At 54.3% G+C, this 14,873-nt stretch overlaps 1 protein-coding gene across 1 annotated transcript in view; it reads left to right on the top strand.

Annotated features, from left to right (window-relative positions):
* The first annotated feature begins 1,755 nt into the window (after positions 1-1,755).
* UBE2H (ubiquitin conjugating enzyme E2 H) overlaps positions 1,756-14,873 on the top strand; it is a 42,770-nt gene continuing 29,652 nt past the window's right edge. The window contains exon 1 of the mRNA XM_032195984.1: positions 1,756-2,010. Within this exon, the coding sequence (XP_032051875.1) occupies positions 1,958-2,010 (53 nt within the window). The 5' untranslated portion in view covers positions 1,756-1,957. The remainder of the gene's footprint in view (positions 2,011-14,873) is intronic.

Below are 14,873 nucleotides of genomic sequence, written 5' to 3'. Positions count from 1 at the left end.
GTCTGCTGCTCTCAAATTTGTGGGGGAAAAGGCACAGGGATGTGGTGTTCCCATATTTCAGAGCAAAAGCTCTCCCTTGTCCCTATTTTAGGGGTCGGGATGTTTCTGAGCCAGGAGCTCATCACACCAGGGGGGCCCTGCCTCGGTTTCCCTATTAAAGCATCTCACAGAATCGTCACCATCTCATCTTTTTTGGGGTATTTTCTGGTTTCCCTGTTCCCAGGAAGGCAGCAGCCACTGTGCTTGGGGCTGGTCCCTGCTTTCAGTCACAACGGTGCCACCGTGGCTGGCCCTGAACCCCAAAACTTGTAGGTTTACCTGCCCAAGTTTTTTGGGGGGGGCTTCTGGGGGACACCTAGGGTTTGAGGGAAGGGGTTCTCTTCCTTCCTGAAGAGGAACTGTGGTCCTTCACCCCATGGATGAAGTTTTTTTTCTGTCTCAGGGGGTTCCCCAGTCCCTTCCGTTCCCTCACCCACCCCACAAAGCACAGGGCAGTGTCACAGTGGGGTGGGGGGCGTGATGCCATAATCCCTGCTCACCTCTGCCAGCCTCAACACCCCTGTTTTTAGGCAGGGGGGGGACTCGGAGGGTCCCCAACCCCACTGTGAGCCCACCTACAGGGATTCCATGGGATCCCACAGACGTGTGGGTGCTGCTCCAGGACCGCCAGCAGCTCAACCCCAAGGATAACCCCCCAAAAAAAGGGTCAGGATGCCATCGTGGTCCTTGTCAACCCATTTTATTTAAAGAAATAAAGGAAAAAAAAGGCTTTTTCCCCGTTTTGCTGCCTGGATGTGACCGAGGAGCATCAAAGTCGAGGGAAACGGGGACCCCGTAACCCCACAGCTTTACTCACCGCTGACCCCATTGCTGTTTTCCTCCTGGATTCCTCCGGGTTTAACTCACCCAGGATGTGAATCCAACCCCTCGGCTGCGGGTTACATCATGCCCCGTGACGGAGGAGCTGCTGGGGGATGTCGGGGCCCTAAATTGAGGAAAAAACAACCCCCGGCTCGTATATAGGGTGGGGACTTTATGGGGTTCCCCGGTTGCGTGGCCTCCCCGTGCACAGCGGTGCTGGCTCATCGCAGGCACGGGGAGGTGACGCTGGGTGAATTTGTGGTGATGCCGGGGTCAGGAATGCGGGATGTCCGCCCTGGGGCGTGGAGGTGCCACGGCATCCCGAAAAATATCCCTTAATGTCATCCTCCTGCCACCCGCTGTCACCTCCGGGTGCCTCCTCTGCTCTGTCCGGTTGGGTAAACCGAGGCAGGGCGAGATGCCTCAGCAGCACGACATCCCGTGGCGTGCCTCATGATGATGCTGTGCCCATTTGATGTGATCCTAAATACGACCCCACAAATTTTTGGGGTGCTGGAGGGCGACGTTGCTGCCCTCCCTGAGGCCACCTGAGACCCTGTGGAGTTCTGTGGGGGCATGTGGAGTAACACGGTGTTTTCACGGGCTGAATTTTGAAGTAAACCCCCCCGGAATCACCACAATTTCCCCCAAACCTCAAAACCTCCCCCTTTTCCTCCCGACAGCAGCCTCGAACCCGCGGCCCTTCGCATCCCACCCCCGCTCTGCGAACTACAACCCCCCCTGTTGGAACTACAACTCCCATCACCCCCCGCGCTCCGGGCGGGCCCTGGCCCGTCTCGCCCAATAGCAGCCCGGCGGGGCGGTGAGGTCACTGCGGGTGACGTCAGGGGGCCAGAGTGAGGCTCGGGGCTGAGGCGACCGGAGCGGGGCTGAGGCGGCGGCGGCGGCGGCGGCGGCGGCACCACAGGAGGGGGGCGGCGGCCGCGACCCCGGCCCCGCTTGAAGGGAGAGCCCCGATCGCGCTCCCTTCTCACCCTTCGAGCTCCTTTGGGTCCCGGCGAGCCTCTTCTGCCTCCTCTTCCTCCTCCTCAGCGGCGCTGACAGCCCGCCCGGAGCCCCGGGGGCGGCGGCCACCATGTCGTCCCCCAGCCCGGGCAAGCGGCGGATGGACACCGACGTGGTCAAGCTGTATCCTTGGGGCCTCCTCTTCCTCTTCTTCCTCCTCTTTAGGCCTTGGGAGGGGACCGGGAACCCCCCCCCATCGCTTCTCCTCCTCCCGGTGTCCCCCCGCTATCGCCGACCCCCTTTTATATCGCGACACCCCCCCTTATATCGCGATATCCCCCCTTTTTTATCGCGACACCCCCCTCTTTTATCGCCACCCCCCCCCCCCCCCTCCTTTTATCGCCCTTTTGTCAGGCCGGGCCCAGGCCTCGCCTCACAGCAAGGCCGGACAGGGCCCCCCCCATAGCCTGGAGCCCCCCCCTTTTATCCAGGGAAAGGCCTCACCCCCCAAAAAATCCCAAATCCCCCCTTATTTTCCTTTTTTTGGGGGATTTTTCCCCTTTTTTGGCACCCCCCCTAACCCTAAGGGTGCCCCCCTCCAGCCCCCTCCCCATTAACCCCCCTGCCCGCTATGAGGACTCCCCGGGTGGCCCCAAACCCCTGAAAAAAAACCCTTTTTGGGGTTTTTATTAGGGTTATTATCCCCCCCCCCCCCGTGATGGCAGCCTGCCCTTCACCGAGCTGCCAGCTTCAGGGCTTTAAGTTAGGGTTTATTTTTTATTTTGGGGGGGTTTATCTCCAAACAAACCCTTATTAGCAGGTGGGGAAAGGGCTTTTTGGGGCCGGGAGGAGGTCCCGTTTATGTAACACGCCAGGTTAGGGTAGGTTCCCCCCCCCTCTCAGCCTGGATCTGTTTATATTTTCCCTTCCTTCTTTTATTTTTTTATTTTTCCCCTCTTTTCTCCTTCTTGCCCCTCGGCGGGGGGGGCAAATCCTTTTCCCCTGCCTCCCTCTGGGATGGAAAACATCAGGAATTGGGGTATGGGATCGCTTTATTAATAGGTTTTGTTTACAAGGCAGCGGCGTGCGCCGAGCAGGGGGGGACACGGATGACAACAGCCCCCAAAATCTTCCCCAGGACCTCCCAGAGCAAGACCCGGGGCTGCCCCCTCCGAGAGCTCGAGGTCTGATTTCGGTCCCGGCGAGATACCCAAACTTATTTGGCTTTTGGGGTTATTTTTTTAGGTTTTTTTGGGGGGTGGGGGGGGGGAAAGGAAGAGCGCCGCCGTTCGTGGCTGGTCGAAGGAAACTTGTGCTGACGTTCGGCGTGCTCGCTGCTCCCCTCGGCGTATTTTGGTGGCGGTGGTTGTTTTTTTTTTGTTGGTTTTGTGTTTTTTTTTTTTTTTTTTGAGCAAATAGGAAATGAGCGGCGATCACGGCTGAATCGGGGCTATTTTTATCCGGGGGTTTAAAGTTACACACACGGCGAATCGGGGCCGGGAGGAGGGTCGGCGATTCCAGCTGCTTGGGTTTATTTTGTTGTTGTTGTTGTTGTTATTTTTTTGTCCCTTTCTCCCCCCAAAAAAAAAATCACGGATAGGGCCAACACCAGGAGGGCACCGAGCTGCAGAGGGGCCGAGGCCCGAGCTGAGCTGCTGCCTCTCTCCTTTCCCCTCCCCCTGCCCTTTTTTTTTTTTCTTCCTTTTCTTGATTTTTCTTCCTTTAGAAGCCGGCACCGCGGCGTTTTGGGAGACAAAGAGCAGCTTTTCAGAGCCAGCAGCCTTCCTGAACCCTCTCCTCTCCCCTTTTCCCATTTCCAGAGGCGCCGGGGCCGTGCGCTGGTAGGTTTTTCAGCCCTCGACACCTCCTTTCTGCTCTCTCCCTGACAAAAGAAACCCGAGGGTGGCTCTCCCCGGAGCCCAGCTCTCCTCATCACCCCGTAACCCTCGGTGTTTTTGGGGTTTCCAGCGGCCGGCGTCCTGCGGCCAACAAACTTGGGAAGTTGTGCGTGTGTCAGATGACTGCTCGCCGCTCCTCCCTCCCTCCCTCCCTCCCTCCCCAGCCTTTTTTTTTTTTTTTTGGTTGTTTGCCTCCCTAGGCCCCGCTTTTGCCCCCCCCGAGCCCTAAAAACAAATCCCGGGGGGAGCCCAAAATTAGGATTTGCCCTGAACTCCCCCCTTTCCAGGTGCCTTTTGGTGGGCACCGAAGGATTGGGGGCGTCTGGAGGAATGTTTGTGGTGCCCGCACCCCCCCGGGGCTGGAGGGTTTTGTTGTCGCGGCGCTTTTCTCCCCGTTTCTGCTGCCATTTTCGTGGCGTTTTTCCCTTTTCGGCCTCTTTTTCGCCTTCCTGCTGGGGAAATAACGGCGGGGATCCGTGCTGGGGGGGTGCCTTTAGAGAGAGGGGGGGGCACAGCTCGAGCAAACGCCTCCTCCCCAACCTCTGACAGCTTCAGGAGCTGAGCGGGGGCTTTTGGTTTTTAATCATTTTTAATTTTTTCTCCCCGTTTTTTCAATCCTAACGCGTCCGGGGGCCTTTTGTGGACGCCCCCCCCTGCTTTGTGAGCGGGGAAGGGGGGAGCTCAGGATTTCCCCATGAATTTCCAGCGGGGAAAAAAGGGGGGAGAGAGCCCCTTGCTTGGGGTTTTTAATAACCCCTCCTGGGCGAGGATGTGCTGAAACTCTGAGTCACTCATTGTTTCTCCCCTGCTCACGCCGCAGCTGCCGTCCCCGTGTCCTAAAGGGGGGGGGGGGAAGGTTTTCAGCCCCATTTATGACCCCCAAGACTTCTCCAGGTGACCCCAAACCCTGACGGAGCCGGGGGGCGCCATGCCCGCACCCCAAAACCTTTTGGGATCCGCCGGGCGCCGATTTGTGGAGGAAAAGGGGAGCGCCCCCAACTCCGGGCTCCTGATGGAAGGGGTTGGGGGGGATCTTTTTGCTTCCCCCCCGAGCTTTTAGGGGCGAGCCTTCGGCCTCCTCCTCGCCGTGTTTTTGCAAGCGAGAGGCCTCGGGCAGAGCTCGCAACTCCGCGGATTGGTTGCTCTGTTACTACCCGGAAACCACGGCCGGGGCGGAGCGAGCCGCCAGCTGATGGGGGAAACCTCGGCCCCAAAGCCTTCACCCCATCAAGGGGGGAGCACTTGGGGGTCCCCGAGCCCCCCCAGGATCCCCAACGGCCGCCCCGGAGCCGCCTTTTATTGTTTTACAGCAGGAGTTGGATTTGGTGTTGATTTCTTTTGTGGCTGGATGCTCCCGGCTCTATTTTTAAGCAACGGGGCTGGCAGTGGGGGAAAAAAAGGAAGCGGTGCCCTGCTCGGTGCGTGGAAGGAATTAAAAATAGTGCCTGGATCACCAGGAATCTCCCAGTTCCCACCAGGATCTCCCAGTTCCCACCAGTTTACGGGGTCGTGGAGCTTTCGGGTGTTTTCCCTGCTTAATTTTAGGCTCGTCCCGAGGAATAAAAGCACCGAGCTCACCCACCGAGCCTTTACCGCTGGCAACCCGCTGTGTGCTCTGCAAAGACGGGCCGAGGGTAGGCCGGGCTTTGTTTTGGGGCTAAAATTCCTCTTTTCTGCCCGTCGCAGCGGGCTTATCGGCCGGCTTGAACCCCTTCCAAGGGCGCGTTGAGCAACGGGGCCGTCACGTGCCTTTGTTCTCCTTGGCCTGTCCCCAGGGGAAGAGGAGAGCGAGCGTTGTGCTGGAATGTCTTGTTTTGGTAGGGCTCGGCGGCCGGCTTTCCCTCACCACTTTTGTTGTTTTTTTTTCCTTTAAGGAGAGACGATTCTGGAAAAAAAAATCCTTTATTTTTTCCCCCATCGGGATGTGGATTTCCCAAGGCCGTGCCCCGCTGCCTCCTGCTCTGCTTTAAACAGGTCCCCGGGGACGAGGGGAGCGGCGTGGTGGCACTTGGGGACGAGCAACGAGGTGCTCGTGGTCTGTTTTTGGGGGCTGGGAGAGCCCCAAAACTCCTCACCCCGCACCCTAAGAGCTGCTGGCACAGCTCGGGGGTTATAAATAAACCCAACTCAACGCCAGCCGGGGCGGGCAGAGCTACCTGCCGTGGTGGGACCCTAAATCCCCGCTTTGTCCTGCCCAAACCAAACCAAAAGGAGGCAGAGGGGTCTCGGTTGCCTAAATACCGACTTTTAGGGCATCCTCTTGATGTTTTTAGGGCTGAACATGGCGTTTTGAAGCCTTCCCCTGCCTGGACGGGCTCTTGGCTGGAGCTGGAAGTCCTCCACTTTAGGGTAACTAATTATTTCCCTGCCTCAAAGGGATTTGGGGTGTTCCCAACAGCGAGGCAGCCTATGCCGGGGCTCCGTGCCTGGTTCTTAGGACCCTACTGTTGTGGGATCGCTGGTGAAACGAATTTCGGAGGCTGTTTTTGTGCAGTAACAGCTGGATTTCAGTGAAAAACAGGTGGCTCGTGTTGTGAAATGGTGTCCCCGTGCTGCCGGGCCTCTGTGCCCGCTGTCATTTATGGGATCGGGGGGTGCGGGGATCCCCGCGGGCTCGGCCCCGTAGGAGGGGGTCGTGGTGGGTGTCAGCGTGGCTGTCGTGTGATCCCGGTGAGTTTTTGGAAGCCCATCTCGCTGAGCGTCCTCCCACGTGTCCAGAACCAATAACGGGGACTCGTAACAGGGCTGGGAATCTCCCAAACCCATTAAATGCCTCACTCTTGTAGGATCACCCAGAAGCTGCCCCCCGATGAGGCTCTGCGTGCTGAATATTGCCTCTAATCCGTGTGCGTGCCTCGTCCTGGCTGTGCAACATCATTAAAGTTAGGTTCTGGGATATTTTTTTAATTAAAACACCGACGTTGTGGAAATCCTAAAGCCTTGCGGGGTGCTCTGCGTGCAGCCAGAGGCAGGATGGGGCTGGGCCGTGCTGCCTGCACTCAGGGGAAGCAGGGCCGTGCTCTAATTTTTGGGGTGTTTTGAGAAGAACACAAATTAATTACTCCTTCACGTGCGCTTTCCTCCTCATCCCTTTTCTTAAATTTCTCCTGAAGCGAGGCGGGGCGGCAGGAGCTGGCCGGGCTTTTAGGAAGGGAGCCGTGCACCCAAAACCAGCCCCGTTGTGGCGTTACTTCCCTCTGAGGCCATCTCAGCTCAGATTTTTGCCAGGTTTTTTCCCCTTTTCTCCCTGCTCGGCCCCTTCGGCTGCTCCGATCTAATCGTTCCATCCTCATCTTCGTTCCCCGTCATCTTCCAGTTCCTCAGACTTCCTGATAACGATCTGCCTGTGGATTTACAGCCTCTCGGAGAAAGGTGACTTCACTCCCTCGTGTAGCCGTTACCATTTCCCTGCAAACGGGGCTGATCCTGGACCAGGACTGAGGTTGGTTTTGTTGTCATCACCACTGCAGCTTCCAGGAGCCGTCCTGCGCCCTTAAATCATTCGATTTCTTCTCTAGAGCAAATTCTTTCTGCCTTCAAAGCAGCCAAACCACTCAGAGTTCATTTTTTTTTGGCGTCCCGTGTTCCTGAGCAGGTAGAGGGCGTATCTGCACGGACGGTTTTTAAAGCATTGTTGTTATTTTCTTGACTTTAATCCCTTTTAACCTGCAAGTTTCAGAGCCTACCTGCACAGCCTGCCTGCAGGTCACGCAGGAATGATGTGCAGAGGCTTCCAGATATTGGTGAGGCAGCGTGGGGAAGGGGTTTTCAGTCCAGCCACTCGATTATTCTCAGAGGGTCGAATAATTTCTCTTCTTTTCTGAAGGAAAATAATTTCTTTTCCTTCAGAAATTATTACGTTTCCTTGGTGCCTGCCTTCCTGGGAGCAAACGCTGATAGAAATGTAAAATATTTTCTCTGAGATTGTACAAATAGCGCGTCGGGGTGGGTTAATCTAAAATATTCTGTGCTATTAGGGTGTAGCCAGCTTCATTTTTTTGCGATACTCCCTTAAATAGGATCGTTTTAAGGGAGTGTTTGATATTTGATTGGATAATATTTCTTATTATCAATAATAATATTTAATAATTTAACACTGGATAATATTTAACTAATATTTTAATATTGGATAATATTTCTTATCCAATCCCTTTGGAGGCAGGGATTTCTCACCTGCTCCCGTGCTGCTCACCCCAAATCCGAAAGAGCTGGGGGAGGTGTGGGACGGTGCTCGGGGCTGGTGTGGCCTTCAACGAGGTGCCTCGAAGAAAACATTTGATGTTTTTTAAATACTAAAAACAAAGAAACAACCCAAAACACGCGGTACCGAAGCGGGCTGCCGTGTCCCCGCTTCACCTCCCGCGTGGTAGATTAACAGCTGCGATGTTGCAAGGATGGATAAATTATTAACTGCACTGCTTCGTTTTTTTTTTTTTTTTTTTGGCCCTTTGCTTTGCTTTGTTTTGTTTCGACGGCGGCCCGATCGGCCACGTGCTGGAGCCGTGAAGCGAGGAGTTGGGGTGGGGAGAATGTCCGCTAGGACACCCGCTTTTTGGGGCAGAAAAATAAAAAAAAACAAACAAAAACCAACAAATAAGAACGTAAAGCAGGTTGTCTGCTCAGGGCTGGCTGGGGCTGGAATAAAACTTCGCTCTTCCAGGTGTTTCTGGATCTAAATGGTACTTAAAAACTACAGTTTAACATCGGTTTTAATCGCCACTTTGCAGATTTGAGATTCATCTTGGTTTTAGGGGCAGGTGAAGCTGCTTTGAGTCTTGCTTAGTGAGCTGTGAATGGCTTGAAGGCCTTTTTTATTCCAAAAAGAACCCAGTTTGGCTTTCGGATGCGTTTATGGAGAGAGTTTGTTGGCTTTTTCTTTTCAACTCAGTTTCACCCTTGGGAGAGCTGCGCCAGGAGGAAGCTGATGCTTTGGAGACGTGGAGGAGCGGACGGTGGGATGGAATTGGTGATGGATGCAGAGCAGAACTGCTCATCGTGTCCTGGTGGTGCCCAAACTTCTTTTTTTTTAGGAGCAGAGAGAAGTTATTTCCTTGCAGTGAGAGCTGCTTCATTGGAGGAAGACTTAAAGCTGGTGGAAGCCGATTCCCTTTTACCATCTCCTTTCTGCTGAAGCCAAACGGAACCGGTTACATCTTTCTCCTGCCTAATATCATTAATTAATCCTCGCCGACCTGCCCCTCAAATCTTTAAAGCCCCCACGGATAAATGAGAACTCGTGCAAGGCGCTGGTTTCATGTAGCAGCCGTGCAAACCCTGAACCTCACGAGAAGTGGGCTGCTTTTCGTGATGCTTCTCGAAGGGGTCAGCTTCGTGGCCAGCAGCACGTGGGGAAGAACTCGTCGTGGAACTGATTTCCCTGAAAGTTTTGGGGCCGGCCTTGTTTTGTGATCCTCTGTAAGGCAAACAAGGCTCCACCAGCCCTTCCAGGAGCCAGGCACTTGTGGAAATGTCAAATCCAACCCTGGCGTGACTCAGCACCCTTCAGCTTGCCCCTCGGTGCTACCAGAGGAACCTCCCACTTTATTTTATTTTCTTTTTTTTTTTTTTTCCTCTTAAGGCTTTCGACCTGCCACCCTGCCGGTTGCGAAATGAGGGAAGCGGCGAAAAGAAGGAAGCTAAATCAAAAAGAAGGAAGCTAAATCGTTGTTGCTTTGTTTTTGGGGCCTCCCATCGCAGGTAACCCAATACCTGCGGCCTGACAGAGGAATCGGGGTGAGCGGAGATCCCAAAAGGAGAACGTGGCTCGGAGGGACAGAGGGGGAGACGGTGACAGCTCCCAAGTGGAGTTGTCAGAAATCAGATCCTGGTAACCTCGTCCCGGAGCCTGTGTGCCTTGAAAGGGAAGGTATGCGGGGAGGTGTGAGCTCCCCCTCGCCCTGCCCGATGGCAGTAGCTGCCCCGTGAAGGGAGCTCCCTGCTAGCACTGCTTCACCCTTTTTAAAATCTTAAAATTTTAAGACCTTACTGAATCTGAACACTTTGCGCAAAGATTTGTGCGGAGATCTCGGATTAAAACAGATTCTGGCTTGCTTGCAGCTGCTGAGAAACTTAATGGTAACCTTTTCTCTTATTTTTAACTTCCCGGTTTCTGCCCCGTTTCCTTCTGTTTGCTGTTGGCAACGTGACCAGAAGCTTGCCATAAAAAAATAAAAATAAATAAAGGTAGATTTAAAGACTTTTCCTCATTTGGGCCACGAAGGAGGAGAGTCCACCAGTAAACGGCCGTGCTCTGCTACCTGTGCCCAGGGGAATCTCCGAGCCCTGGCTGTGAGAAGTGCGAACCAGAAGAAATAAATAAATCCCCGTGGCCTCAGCGAGGTGCTGGAACTGCGAGTCCCCTTCTAAATTATCAGACTTCCGCTTGAATTTCCTTGGGATGATTCCGGGATTTGCATCTTGCCAAATGGGGAAAAAGAGAAAATGGTGAACCTGAAACGATGAGCAGGAACGTCCTCGTCATGTTAAGCCCCTGCATCGAGGAGAAAGCTCGAGGAGGAGGCGTTCCTTTGCTCCTAAAGGCACCCCACAAACCTGTCTGCTCTAAAAGAGGTGAGAGAATTTGCTAACCCGCTGCGTCGAACTCCATATCGAGTCCTGCGAGGCTTATTGACCGCTTAAACCACCTGCCCACCTCTGGTGTTCAGCTCAATTTTACAGATTTAGTGCCTAGATTGGCTGGGAGAGGAGCTTTTGGTCCTCGGCACGCGGTGAAGCTGAGGGATTAGGTTCTCGTGGTGGGATTTGGGGCCATCAGATCCGAATGTGGGAGCTCCTCGCCCTGAGCTGCTTACCGTGGCTTCGTGCAGGTCCTCAGCTGCGCCCTCCTGCCTCACCTCTGCAGGGATCTGCCGAAGAACTTGGCCTTTCAGACTGCCCTGCTTCATTTTTTTTTGTTGTTTTTTTTTTTTAAATGTCATCTTTTGTGAAAGGAGAAATCTTTCATCACTTCGGCGTGATGCGTCGGAAAAAGGTTTCGAGTCGAGCAAAGATTTGTGCCTGCTTCCTCATACCCAGGAGCACGTTTTGTTTGGTTATTTGATCTGCACAGGTTCTAGCAACGGAGCTTTGAGCAAAGGGTGCTTCAGGAGATCCGAACCCTCCTTGAGCCTCTGCTTAGCACGTGTTTTTTCAGTGCCTTCCAGGCTTTTTTCCTCCTTTTGGCTTTTATTTGGATTTTTTTTGCTCAAGGGGGGATGGTGGCTGAGAACAGCTTATATTTTAAGAAGCTGGCTGGAGTCTGCTCCCGTTTCTGTCTCGTTAGAGCCAAAAGTTTGTCCCGTACTCACAAATATTGCACTTGGTGTAGTTTCCTTTTTTTGCTGGCACTTTGTTTGCAAGAGCTTCCTGCGTGGCGAGGCTGGGGTGTAGCCGGAGTCGTCGGGGTCAGGAGCTGTGCTGGGGCTTTGGGGTTTTGCTGCTTTTTTTTAAGAGCCTCAGCGTACAGCCAGGTGAGTCCTTAAGTTGTCCTCCGTGCCTCTTGGTGGCTCCCAAAGTCGGATTTCTCTCCTGCTGCCTGAAGCTCGTTGTAATTAGGACGCTTCAGGGCTTTCTGCGGACTCAGACAGCGCAAGGAGCAAGTCCTGAGGCACGTGAAGCCCGAAATCCCCTGAAGGTTTCACTTCAAATAACCGGGGACCTGCTGCTGAGCACCCGGGAGGAGAAAACACCCTCGGGTGCGCGGCGCTGCAGCGGTGAGTGCTCTTCCTCCCCTTCACAGGGGGATTTCTGACCTCAGGAAATGCCCCCCTCATTCCTCAGCAGGACGTAGGATGGATCAGAAGCCGCCACCACCAAAGCCAAAGGATTTCGGTTTGACTCCCCGTCGGGTTCTTCCCTTCCAAAACCACCCAGGAGGCGCGTGAGGGCTCCGCGGGTGAGCGCATCCTCCTTGTGGGAGCTGGACGGAGCTGCCCAGGCTGCCCCGTGAGTCACAGAAAGCCCCAGCAGCCGTTTTTAGGTCATTACCAACCCGGGCTAAATTTAGGAGATGAGGCAGAAGCCTGAGGCTTCGCATCCAGCCTCCTTGCTTGGCTCCTGGGCTGTTGGCTCGGGCTGCGCCCCTGCGTCTGCTGGAGGTGATTCCCTGCCTGCTGCTGCTGCTCCTGGAGCAGGTAAAGCACCAGAGCTGCTAAATAACACCCTGCGAGGCGGAGGGGGAGCTCTTCATCTCACAAATTATGAGCTCAAACCCCATCTGGATTGATGGCACCTCCAGGAGGAGAAGCCTGTCCCGTGTCTGATGGATCCTGCATCGACCGCCCGCTGCTGGAGGTGTGCACGAGGTCTGGGGATTCTCCTCTCATTAAGGATTCTCCTCTTATTAGCATTAAAACACCCCTCGAGCAGACAGCATCCCCCTTCTCCTTGCTCTGGAGCCCCACATCCCTGCTAAAATCGCAGAGATGAGTCAAAAAAAGGGGGAAAAAACAGTTCTGCTGAGGGTACGAGTGAAAATTTGAAGCCTGCTGGGAGCCGAGCAGTGCTTCTGCACCTCCGAGCTGGTCTTGATTTATTTTTTTTTTTTCCTTGGTTGTTTCGGGATGCTGATTGTTTGCTGCTTAATTGGGGGGTTTCTGCGGATTAAGTGTGTTATAAAAAGTGGTTTAGAGCGCGTCGAGTCGCCTTAATTCTGATTTATTGGAGGCGTGTTTGGCTTTGGAAGGCTCTGCCGGGGGTCACCTGGAATTGGGAGCATCTGGCAGAGGTCGCTGCTCGGCTTTTTGTGCTGCCTCCTGTGAGCTTTGGGTGCTTTTTTTTTGTTGTTTCAGCTCATTTCTGAAAGAGGAGGCGCTTCGAACTCGGGGACAAAATCCCCCTCCCCAGGCAGCTGCGCCGCTAACGACCGAGCTGCGTTAATTAACTCTCCCTGCTCTGAGGGTGACCCGACCAGACGATGTCAAGGAATCTTCTTTTTTTGGCTGGATTTAACTAATTACACACAGTTTCTGCCTTCTCTCTCCGGACCAGCAGTGGCCCACCGGTGGCCTGGCTCGAATCGTGGCTCTGGATGCGAAACTCGGTCGCAAAATTCAGTTTCAAGTTGCCTGCTGCTTTTTTTTTTTTCCTGAGCCACGTCATAAATCTGAGGTATCGCTGTCCCCGCAGGAGTAGCTGGAGGCCAGTTCGTGTCCCCCCCGGCTAGCAGAAACACGCGGGCGTTAATTGGGCTGCTTAATTTGTCGGAGGGTCCCCTGGGCTCTGCCGGTGGGCCTCTCGTTAGGGGACCGAGCGAGAAGGGGCTAATTAAGCCCCTTCTGATGGACTAGAGCAAGCTCTTGGCTCGGAAGCAAGAGGGGCCGGGAGATGGAGCTGCTCCTGACCTGAGCAAACACAAACTCGCCCTGTTCTGCTCCCCTTCTGGGGAAGGACTTCGGACTTTGGCAGGGGGGGAAGCTCCAGGAACCTTTTCCAAGGGCTTCGAGGTTATCGGCCCTGAGAGCTCCTTCCAAACCCTTCCAGGGAACGTTCCTGGTCTGCCCCTGGGGCTCGGCGAGGTTGTTTCGGAGGAAACCACCGGGTCGGGGCACCGAGGACTGCGTGTTCCCTGTTTTTTTAGTCTTCACGTTGTTGCATTTCTTATTTTTAAAGATTTTTTTTCCCCTTCCTCCCATTGTGGTGGCGCCGCGTGCGCCAGAGCAGCTCGGATGCCCCCTGCGAGGTTGAGTTTTCTTCGTGGAGCCTTCACCACCGGGACAGAAGCAGCCACAGCACTCGGGACACAGCCTGGACGACCTCGTTGTCTCTTTCTTCTTGCACAAAAGCCTGGCCTGCAAAATCCAGCAGGTATTTTGGAGGATTCAACGCCGCGTGGCCACCGGCCTAGGGCGAGGGCTGTCTCCGGCTCTGCCTCGGTGAATTTTTGTCCGTGGCTGGCGAGCTGGGGCCTGCTGCTGCATTCCCAGCCCCGAACAAAGCCCCGAAGGCTTTGTTCAAGCTTCTTCCTTGGCAACCTTTCTGCCCCAGCCCTGACGCTCGCCTTTCCGTTGCACGAGGAAGCTCGTGGGGGGATCATTGTTCGTCTCCAGGTCCGGCTCTTTTCATGCCTTCCTCTCGAACACAATGTCGCCTTCTACCTTAAAACTCCAGGAAAATCCTGCACGGTTAATCCTTTGGGAAAGGCCAAAGGATTAAATTCTTCCTCAGAAGAGCTCCAGGATTTTAAAAACCTTTTTTTTTTTTTTTTTTTTTTTTTTAAAAGGTGAGCGTTTCGATTTCGCTTCTGGCTCCCGAACTCGGAGCCGGATGCAAGCGGAATCGCCGAGCCTGGCTGGCGATTTTTGATTCTTTAAACTTCCAGGGGTGATAAATGAACTTTTTGCAGGTGGTTTGCTCATTAAGCAGCAAGGCCACGCCGTGGTGGCCGTTAGTGGCTCTGAGGGGTGGGAAATGGTGTGCACAGACCCCGAGCTCAGCCTTGGGAGCGCGTCTGCTGGGATTTTTGGGGACCTGAGCTCGGCTCCAGCTCCCAGGCCAGGCGCAGGAAGCTGAGCCCGTCTTATAAAGGAACCCAGCACGTACAGGTGGCCAAAAGGGGTGAAGGGAATAAAGCAGAGGCCAAACTGCTTGCCCTGCACACTTTGTGTGTCTGGGACGTGGGATCCAGGTTGGGGATCTCCAGAGGAAGCGCTGGATACCCCACACAGTAAGGATACGAGGGGTAAGTCATTTAGCAGGGGTGACAGTGGCATGTGGGGTGGTTGTAGGATCTGTGTACCAAGCTGTCATCCACGGGAAGCCCTACACCTTTTCTTTCAAGCCCTACACCTTTTCTTTTACAGCTTTTCTTTCAGCCCAACCGAGCTGGCTTCCTGCTTTGGTGCATTTTGTTTGTTTTTTTTTCACCTTTCGGACTGCAGATGACCCAGAAAGAAAGAGAACAGCGTCTGTAGGCTCCGACTGCTGCGTGCAAGGGAGGTTTGAAAGGTGCTCATCCCTAAATGACTTCTTCCTGCGTTGCTTTGAGGGCAAACAGGGTTCGGTCTGTGTTGGAAACCGTGCCTGTGGTTGTCATAACGGGGCCAGGCCTGCTGTAAGGCAGCTCTCCCTCCGTCCTTTGGGGCTTAAAACAACAAAACAAAGCTCGGTGTGGAAAATCCCACCCGAGCTGTTCTTCTAAGACGTCCTTTC

The sequence above is a fragment of the Aythya fuligula genome, chromosome 1 (genome assembly GCF_009819795.1).
Source record: "Aythya fuligula isolate bAytFul2 chromosome 1, bAytFul2.pri, whole genome shotgun sequence".
In the NCBI taxonomy this organism is placed as follows: Eukaryota; Metazoa; Chordata; class Aves; order Anseriformes; family Anatidae; genus Aythya; species Aythya fuligula.
Note: the sequence above shows the minus strand (reverse complement) of the source record. Positions and strands in the feature narration are given on the sequence as shown.